Source organism: Petaurus breviceps, unplaced genomic scaffold (assembly GCF_028583685.1).
Source record: "Petaurus breviceps papuanus isolate PSGF00001 unplaced genomic scaffold, PetGlider_PUasm1.0 186, whole genome shotgun sequence".
Lineage (NCBI taxonomy): Eukaryota > Metazoa > Chordata > Mammalia > Diprotodontia > Petauridae > Petaurus > Petaurus breviceps.
The window spans coordinates 9,710,550-9,721,243 of NW_027185798.1; the positions used below are offsets into that span (position 1 = coordinate 9,710,550).

Here is a 10,694-nt window from a genome sequence, read left to right on the forward strand (position 1 = left end):
CCATCCATCCATCCATCCATCCATCCATCCATCCATCCATCCATCTGTCTATCTATTCCACATAAACCAAAGCTCTTTGGGAGGGGAGGGTCCTTCCTAACTGTCACAAGCATAAAGAGGACCTGAAAATTAAAAGTCTGAGAGCCAGACCAGGAGATCTTATATAACCAGAGGTTTACAGATCCCCAAGGTGTCTATGAAATTGGATAAAAAAAAAAAATACCATCTTTATTTTAACAAACCTCTGGCTGAAATTTAGCACCTCCTTCAATCAGGAATTTGAAAACAAACCATATGACTAAGAGAATGGGTCCCCAGGCTTCACCAGATATGGCCAAAAGGGTCCAGGACACAAAAAAAGGTCAAGAATTCTTGAACTGGATGATTTCTGGGGAAAATTCTAGCTTGAGATCCATGAATCCCTGACCCGAGTTCCAATCCTGACTCTGCTTTACAATACTTGCATGATCTTGATGATCTTGGGGAAGCCACTTCATTTCTCCAGGACTCAGTCTCCTCATCTGCTAAAATAAAGGGGCAAGGGAGGGCAGAACCAGATCTCTAGGGTTGTAGGTCTACAGTCTAGGATCTTCTCAAGTCCTTTGAAGTCTGCAGGGTAAGTTATAACATCCCTTATTTACAGATAAGGAAATGGCTGGAGAGGGGGAGTCACATAATAAGTTAGTGGCCACAGGCCCTAAGTGGCCTTCCCGGCCCTTTCCCTCCCCCCTCCTTGTTCTCCACCAACACTCATACTTGGCAGACAGAGGAACATGAAGATGAAAGAAGACCCGTGGGCTGGCCAGCCAGTGGCAGGGCCAGGCCCAGGCATGAAAGCTCTTAGAAGAGCAGAATGCTTGGTAGCATGTCCTGTCCCATCCTTCCTGGTCCTTCCTTCAGCGATGTCCCTACTGCCTCCAAACTCCTACGGCACTGATAGCAAACCTTGGATTCCTGTCTTGTGGTCATTTAACTCTTGCTCTGAAACAGAATGTCAGAGTCAAAGGAACCACCAAGGCCATCCAGTCCTTGCAATAATCCCTTAAAGAGGTAAGTGGAGAGTCAGTGTGGCAGAGTGGGAAGGACCCTGGGGAAGCCTTATTATCTCCTGTTTGCTCATTAGCAGAAAGAGTTCACTATATTAGCTAATTTCCACTTAGTACAAAGAGAGAGACTGGAGCCAACTGGATGAATGATGGGACAGAAGGGAGCAGAGTTGGAGGTGAAGAAGAAGCAGAAACCAGTGCAGCAGCAAGCTGAAGGGGATGGGGTTTGATGAAGGAGGGCGATGGCTGAGGAGAAGAGCCTCCAGTGGACTGGGCCTGGGGGAAAGAAGGGAAGAACACTGTGGTCTACTGGCCTCCAAATCAAGATGTTATCAGTATGTCAGGGATGGTTATCAGTATTTGGGCTGGCAGAGGGCTCATGATGGGCAAAAGCAAAAAGGCCATGAAGCTACTTGTAGCTCATATGCCAACAGCTGTTGAAGAGGTATAGAAATCTATGGAAAACTTGACAAATCCCTGTAGACTAAATAAACATATATAGAAATGAGTTGGTGGCATTAAACATAAGGTGGGCAAGGAGGAGGGCAGTGGAAAACATATTGGAAAATACAGCTTAGGGTAAAGAGTTAAAAGATGTTGAAGTCTTGAAAGGCCATTTTCTTTAAGAAATTGAAGTCGCTGAACTTGACAAATAGCACATCACCATAAAAAGTTAAGACTGATGATATCTTGATGGACAGGAGATGAATGATTCCCATATGGGAGTGATTTAAAAAACAGCTGACTATGTGCAGTTAATGAATAAGAGTAAAAGTCAAAATTTACACCAAAATACAGAAAAGGAAAAAAGAGAGAACATTATGTATAATTACACCAGCTCCAAGTTGACCTGTTCACATTACTGATGACAAAAATGAGGACTGGTTCAAGGTAAGGACTTGGTACAGACTGTCACCATTCTCTATAGAAATCTGACAGAAAGGAGGGACCACAATGTAAAGGCAGAAAACACCAAACAGTCTCATAAAATTATGAAGAGCTATGGATGGAGTGGAACAAGATGGTTCCGTGGCAGACCCATTCACAGAGGAGACCAACAAACAGATGAAAATGGGAACAGATCAGCATTTCCAGACCAAACTGTTTTCATCATTGATGACAATGGGACCATTAATATCTAGGCTCAACATCCCAGTCCCTGAAGCACAATATGAGGAAATGGAAGGAGGAACTGGGTCAGAGGAGGCACACAAAGAAGAAATCTATGTTGGAGGTGAAAATTTTGGTGCAACGAGGCACTGATTTTTAAAGATACATAGAAAAGGAGAAGACACTAGATGGTATTAGTACCTCCAAAATGGCAAAAGAGAGAGGACAATTACCAATCCACATATCTACTCTCGTCTTCAGGAGACCTTTAAGAGAGCTCTGAATACATATGGAAAGCATCACTGCGGAAAGAACAAGCTTTCAAGAGTGACTTTCTATAGCATACCAACTCTTTGTTGTCACACGATTGCCTGAAGGCATCGAGAATGCCAAGCTGCATGCTCTACCTGCTAGGGCTGCTGAAGATCAAATGGGATACTAATTATAAAAGCACTTAGCACAGTGCCCTGCACAAAGCACTCCATAAATGTTAGCTATTGTTACTATTATAGAGTCGGTTTGTAAATTCCAGGGCCTTCCCTCTGCTAAGCATTCTCTACTTACCATGTTTCCCCGATAATAAGACACTGTCTTATTAATATTTTTGGACAGAAAAACACCAGAGGGCTTATTTTCAGGGGAGGGCTCATTTTAATGAACATTGACAGCAATTTTAATAAACAGGTAAATGTGAACAAAAAAATGTACCAGCAAGCAAATCATTGGGGAAGAACAGGATGACGCGCTCACTGCTGCAGCTCTGATTGGATGCAGCTCGGAGTGCGGTGTGCGTTTCACCGGGGGGGGGGGGGGGGGGGGGACGGTGCATACAGAGGGTGCCGTAATGTAGCGTGTAGCGCAGGGGATCACCTTCACTACAGTAGCAATCTCAATAGGGCTTATTTTCGGGGGAGAGCTTATTTTAGAGGAATCTTACACAGTGAGGGGAGGGCTTATTTTTGGGATAGGTCTTATTATCGGGGAAACACGGTAGGTAGCTTGTGTTGTATACTCTGTATATACTTGTTCCTATGTTGTTTACTCATTAGACAGTGAGCTCCCTGAGGGTAGGGGTTATGTTTCTTTGTATCCCCAGAGCTTGACACAATGTTGCATGAACAGATGCTAATCCATGCTAGCTGACTGACTGGTTTTTCTTCCTTGGTCATGTTTCTACACTTACCTCTTATTTTCAACATGAACAATGAAACTACCACACTGGGATTAACTCCTTGGGGGGCTGATGTTGATATTGTACATTTAAGAAGACTGAGGCCCAGTGTGGGGTCCACGCCTGTAATCCCGGGTGCTGGAGAGGTCGAGGCTGAGGCTGGTGGATGGCTTGAATTTAGAAGTTCTGAGCTAAGTTAATTAGTTAAGCTAATTAGTTAGCTAAGCTAGTTCTAGGGCTAAGTGCTTTATGTACATTTTTTCAACTCTAGGAAGTAAATGCTATTATTCCCATTTTACAGATAAGGAAACTGAGGCAGAGAGTAGTTAAGTGACTTGCCCAGGGTCACACAACTAGCAGGTGTCTGAGGCTGAATTTGAACCCAGGTCTTGCTGACTACAGGTGCACAGACAGATTGCCTCTTGGGTTCCGTTCTCTCCCATGGACTCTTCTACTCTCTAGAGCATCTGCAAAGTCTCCCTCAGTGTGTGAAGGGTAGAGGGAAACCACAGACCTGAGAAGGGTGGGGAGAGGGAGCAGGAAGGAGGTTATCAGGTTTTAAAGATGTTTGAAGAACGTGATTTTATCTAACTTTTATTTTACGGTTGTCTGGTCTGAGACACGGTTTATGTAGCTTGTCAGGGGCAAAATAGGAGAAAATCCAGGTTTTCTAGCTGGACCAGGGGCTGCTGTTTTCTCCCATGCCCTCCCATGTTCCCCTACCAGCGAGGTTTTCATCTCATCAAAGAATGCTTCCCTGTGCCCTGGGCACTCAGGTGTGACAGGAACACATCCCCAAGGGAGTCAACATCCCCTGGTGCTAATGCATTTTCCCACCTGGGACAAATGACCCAGAAGAATCTTTGATGTGGCTGTTTGCTCTCCCTGGTTTCTGGTGGAGGACTCCATGCCCCTGCCATCAAAAGAGCATCTGGCCGAGGCTCCCTGGGCTGGACAGCGGCCCTTTGGTGCCCCACCCCCTACCCCTACGCAACATACCAACAACAACCAGACTCAGTCGTGTGCAGAAAACGGTGGCAACACATTCAATATAGAAGAGCTAAGACAAACTCACTCGGGGCCCAGCGGTTCCGAGGCACCCTCAGGCACTCTTTCTTTCACATAAAAGGAACAAAATCAAGATACCCTTGTCTACTGGAAGGGGTGCATCTATCCATTCCCCTCCAAACCTCCATTCCAAACCAGACTGTCCCTCTCTGACCACCATCCTCCTATTAAATATACCACTGTCCCCATCAGAAATTGAAGCTTCTTAAAAAAGAATGTAAGCTTATTGGGGGCAGGGACAGTCTTTTCTGTTTAATTCCCATCCCCAATGCTCAGCAGAGAGGTTGGTATATAGTAAGGGCTTAAGACTGCTCATTCACTAATCCTCCCTCCTCTACCTCCTTGTTTCTTTCCTCTCTTCCTTCCTTCCCTTTGCTTCCTCCCTTTCTTCCTTCCCCTCCCTCCTTGCCTTCCCACCCTTCTTCCCTTCCTTGTATTTTACACTGGAAAGAATATCTCCAAAAAGTTTAGGCATCTAGCACAAAACACATAGACAGAGGACCCCATGGCCCACCCCCCTTGTTCTTTTTTTTTTTTTTTTTAAAGCAATCGGGGTTAAGTAACTTGCTCAAGGTTACATGGCCAGTTATTTCTGGGTGTGGTGCTAAGTATCTGAGCCCGGTTTTGATCCCCAGGTCATCCTGACACTGGAGCCAGTGCTCTTACTCGCTGAGCCACCTGGAAGCCCCAGCCCCCCTTGTTCTAAGACCTTCTTTTCTTCTTTATAATTTTCTGGTCACCTTGCCTTGAGCCTATAATTAGGAAAGGGGGGGGAAATCAATTTATCTCCTAATGGAAAACCACATAATTGTTTAAAAGGGTGAATAATAAGGCAGCCCATGTGGTCTGGTCTTCTGTGTTAGAGGGAAGAGCTCTAATGTGTATTTTGGGGCCTAAATTTCGGTCTGTTTATGGACACATGTCCATGCCTGAAACAGGATCCAGAAGAGCTGTGTTCTAGTTCTGGCTTTTTTGGTATTTGCTGTGTGACCTTGGTTGAGTCCTGATCTCCCTAGGGATCGGTTCCCTTTTCTATAAAAAGGGCATCCTATATGCCAGGCACCAGTGAAACCTCAAGACAGCTACATTGTACAGTGGATAGTGTTGGGTTTGGAGTTAGGAAGACCTGAGTTCAAATCCAGCCTCAGACATTTATTAGCTGTGTGACCCTGGCAAGGTTTATCTCATGGTGCTCTAGGCAATTCTCTGAGCCTATTATTTGCATAAGTCCTCAACCAGGTGTTCCTGATACTATGAAGTCACAGATGCAGTCTCTGTCCTTATAAATACCCAGTATAAAGATAGGAGCTAGGGTAGAAAGATGACTTCTTGCCTGGATAATCCATGATGGTATATGGGCTTGGGGTTTCTGGCTGTGAAGAGTTAGGGAGAGAAGGGGTGGCTAGGTGTCGCAGTGAGTATAACACTGGCCCTGAAGTTGGGAGGACCTGAGTTCAAATCCAGCCTCTGACACTTAACGCTTACTAGCCGTGAGACCTTGGGCAAGTCACTTAACCTCAATTGCCACCCCAAAAGAAAAAAAAAAGTTAGGGAGAGAAGGGAAGGGATCAGTTCTTATAATAGCAGGGCTTCAGATGAGCAGGAAATGAGTGCTGCTCCCCTCCCCCTTTCTATTTCAATTGGGGTGGAGTTCTCTCTATCTATGGCATCCTGATGGAGCAACCATTTTTATTAAGCACCTACTATGTGCCCCAGGCACTGAGCTAAGCAATGCGGATACAGAGAGAAGCCAAATCAGTCCCTGCCCTCAAGGAGCTTATATTTTAGGTCTGTAAATACCTAGAATGTAATTATTCTAAATATGTTCCATTTTGCATATCAATCATCATATACAATTATATTACACATATCATTATATATTACACAAATATATGTAACATATTTCATGTAATATACAGCACATGTGTAATTAACACATTATACTCATGTTATTAGATAATAAATTTTATATTCATTATATATTTGCTTATTTTACATATAATTATAAAAATATCCAGAATAATCATACTGAATATATAATCATTTAAATAAATAAATACCTATTTAAAAGATATAAATAGATACAGAGTAGAAGCTGTTTGGCCACTGTGTTAATGGCAAAAGCAGGATTAGAATCCAGGCCTCCTGAGCTGCAGAGCAAGCATCTGTCCACATCACATCAGTACAGCAATGATGTTTTTCTCTATGGTCAGACTGGGTGTGAGGCCTAGTCTGGGCCAAGGAACACACAAACACAAGGTTCTCCAGCCATCCCTGTCAATTTCCCCAACAATACCACCACTGAACCCTTCACTATAACAAATGAACCTTCCAGTCCTAAAAGTCTATGATTCAAAGACCAAGATCATCGATCAGGGGCCCTTTGGATGAAGCTTGTCAAAGGAGCCCCCATCCAAGACCAAATGTGAGGCTCCCACTAGACCAGCTAGAGCTGCCTCTAACACACACACACATGTCAGAATGTTTCTAGCAGCAACACCTATTAATACTAGGGAGCATTAATAAGTCTCAGCCCTTTCCTGGGATTGGTGAGTGACTTCAGACACACGTCCCTCATTTCAGGGCAACCGTATAGATGCTGATGGATGCTGATGACTCATGCTGATAAAGAATTGTCAGGTGGGACTGTAGACAACTTCTCCCCCCACTGCCCCACACACAATGGAAAGCCAGAGACTGACTCCACTCACCCAGGAAGCCCTCTTCATCCACAATAATGGTGTAATCCTCTGGTGTTTCGGTCAGGCTGAAGAACTTGCACCTGGCAGAGAAGAAGAAGATGGTCTACAGGTTAGTCAAGGGCACAACCGCAGCTCCCTCCCTGGGGTGCCATCCTTTCACTCAGACATGCAGGATAAGCAAAAAGAAATAGTGAAGGATGCAAGAAAGCACGAGTGAGAAGGACAATTATATAGAAATCACAACCACCCACCCTTCTGTGCACTTTCTAGTTCACAAATTGACTTATTTTTTATCATCCCTGATGAATCTTACTGAACCACAGAAGCTCAGATTTAAAAGAGATTTCAGAGGCCATCTGGCTTGGCCTGTACCCAGGAAGAATGGCCTCATATTTAATAAGTGACCATCCAGTCTCTGCTTGAATACCTCCTGTGATGGTGAACTTGGTACCTTTTGAAGAAACCCATGTCATTTTTAGACCTCTCTAAATATTGCAAAGTTTTTCCTTTGGTTGAGCTGAAACCTGCCTCCCTCTAAATTCTGCTCATTGGTCCTGGTTAAAATAAAAACAGTAATAACAAAGGAGAGACAGTGTGGGTGGAACACTGGACTTGAGATTAGGAAGAGAGGATTTCGAGCAACTCTTTGGACACAACCTGGTCCAGTCATTTACCCTGGACACGGCCTCTAAGGCTATCATATAGTTACAGAGAAGAGAAGGTCCTAGCATGCACTGGTAGAGAGAGGGAGCTTCCTCAACCAAGAGCTCCCAGTTCTAGTGACATCATGGAACCATCAATGATTTGCATCAAAACTGCCCATAATTACACAGGGAGTAAGTGTCTGATTGTCTATTGGGAGCTGTGTGGATGAACCCTGGCCAAACAGCCCCCACTCAAGATCAAATTCCTTCACTTCCCAGAGAGCTTGTAGTGTCTGATCTCCCAGCCCACTACCTGTGTGGTCACAGGTCATTCTCCCTTGCTGGACCTCAGTTTCTCTTTTGAGAAAAATCAGGAAATTGGATCAGGTGATTCCTAAGATTCCTCCCAACTCTCATTCCCATATTCAAGGTAACAAACCTAAATCTCTCTGCCTTCAATTGATTAACAAACAAGCATTTATTAAGTGTGCCAGGTCCTGAAGATGGCCCCCAGTCCTCTAGCAACTTATATTCTACTGTGGCAGTGGCTCTGAACCTGGGATCTGTGAAGGACTAATCTGGATCACTGGGATCCAAGGTAAATGTGTTCCTTTGTAATCCCGGGGCCTTTTATTTTGTGCATTTAAAAACCCAAATCTGGGGCGGCCAGGTAGCACAGCAAGTAAGAACACCGGCTCCAGTGTCAGGATGACCTGGGATCAAATCCGGGCTCAGATACTTAGCACCACACCCAGAAATAACTGGCCACGTAACCTTGAGCAAGTTACTTAACCCCGATTGCTTAAAAAAAAAAAAAACCAAATCTGAGAAGGAATGCCTAGGCTTCAGCACACTGTCTAAGGGGTAACATGATGCAAAACAGGCTAAGAACCTCTGGGTGAGGGGGATTTTAACATGTTCTCTGATAAATAGATTAAAAAAAAAACACACACATAGCCCTACACATGCACACATATAATACATATGAATTAATTCTGCAAAAGTCCCTATTTTTAACATTCATTTACAGAAAGTTTAAGTTCTGAATTTCCTTTCTCCCTTCCACCCCTCCCTACTCACTGAGAAGGCAAGAAATGTGATAGCCACTATACATGTGAAATCATGCAAGTCGTATTTCTGTATTGGGCGTAAGTACAGGATACATTTTTGAAAAAACAACAGAGAGAAGGGAGCATGAAAGAGAGATTAGCGAGTGGGGAATCAGTTAAGAAGTCTTGGGGGAGCAGGCATTAGAGCCTGGCCTTGAAGGGAGTTAGGCCTGATTTCCTTGGGTTGATACTTGGCCAACTTCCAGAGTGTTAAACACTTGACAGTTAAAATGCTATCTTCATTCTAACCCTTAGGCAGGTTCATGCAGACACAGATATTTGCTGGGTTCTCCAACTTAAAAGTTCCCAGTTCCTTTAGTTTTTGTGAGATAAATTGGGATTTCAGGCCTTCAACAGATGCTTTCTCGGCCCAGAATGGCCAGATAATACCAGCTGAGCACATCATGGAGGAGGGCCGAGGAGGGGCCTGCCTCCTGTCTCCATCTCTCTCCCCCAGACGAGAAGAAAGGCTCAGTGGCTCCCCCAAATGTCCGTCTTGGGGAAGGGGGGACTGGGTTGGCGAAAGACCTGCCTGGGCCTATGCTTGAGGCTAGTTTTGGCTTCTGTGGGCACTGCCAATACATGCCCACAGAACAAGACCCTGATGAATCACCTGGCCCCTTCACAGTCTAACAGTTCAAAATGGCTTGGGCTTTAAGATTTTTATATTGTAGTCACTTCTAAATCTGTGCCTTCAATTTGACCTCTCTAAAGAGCTATCCCTTGCAATGAAGAAGAAAAAAGTCAGAAGAAAAAACACATCAACCACGTCTGGCAGTATATACCAGGGATTTTAAATCCTTTGGCAGTATCCAATGAAACTCTTCCCCAACTTCTACAAAGAGGAAAGAGAGAAGGAAAGAAGGATGAAGGAAGAGAAACAGGGAAGGAAGTAGGAATGAAGGAAAGGAGAGAGAAAAAAAAAGGAGGGAGGGAGGAAGAATGGAAGGGAAGAAGGAAAGGGGGGGTGGGAAGAAAGGAGGAAGGAAGGGAGGGAGAAAAGATGGATATGGGAAAGAAAGGAGAGATAAAGAAAAAAAGGAAGGAGGGAAGATGGACAGTAGGAAAGAAGGGGGAGAGGAAGGAAGAAAGTAATAATGGAGGATGTATTCAATATCTATTATGTGCCAGGCACCGTGCTAAAAAAATGCTTTACAAATATTATCTCATTTGATTTTTACAACAACCCTGAGGAGGAGCTTTGATTATCTCCACTTTATAGTTGAGGAAACTGAGGGAGATGGAAGGAAAGTGACTTGTTCAGGGTCACAGCTGGTAAGTGTCTGAGGCTGCATTTGAATTCAGGTCTTTCTGACTGCAGGTCCAGCACTCTCTCTACTACATTACCAGTTATCAGCAGGATCAAAGGGTATGGGTGTTTTAGTCATTTCTTAGCATAATTGCAAAATTTAAATGCAGTTCAATTTTAACAAGAAAACTGCCAAATCTTCCATGTTACTAATTATGAGAAAATCAGTAAAATCTCAATTAGATAGAAGGTATTATTGTCGTACTTATTCTTAGTCTAGAGGACCCAGACCAGCCTTGTGCTTATTACCTCCAAAGAGCTGGGAAGGAAAGGTCCCCCTCCCCCTTGCCTGCCTCTAGGGGCTGCCACTTAAATTGTTTCAGCGTCAAATAGAAAAAACAAAAAATGAACTCTTACTTCCAATTCTAAAAGTATGTGATTCAAAGAGCAAGATCATCCATCAGAGGCTGTGGATGAAGCCTGTCAAAAGAGCTCCCATCCAAGACCAAATGTGAGGCACCCACTAGACCAGCGAGAGCTGGCTCTAACACACACACACACACACACACACACACACACACACACACACACACAC

The 10,694-nt window shown here is 44.1% G+C and overlaps 1 protein-coding gene across 1 annotated transcript in view; it reads right to left on the reverse strand.

Annotated features, from left to right (window-relative positions):
• Positions 1-10,694, reverse strand: part of CASTOR2 (cytosolic arginine sensor for mTORC1 subunit 2) — a 112,586-nt gene that overhangs the window by 28,875 nt on the left and 73,017 nt on the right. The window contains exon 2 of the mRNA XM_069089532.1: positions 7,107-7,177. Coding sequence (XP_068945633.1) covers positions 7,107-7,177 — 71 coding nt within the window. The remainder of the gene's footprint in view (positions 1-7,106; positions 7,178-10,694) is intronic.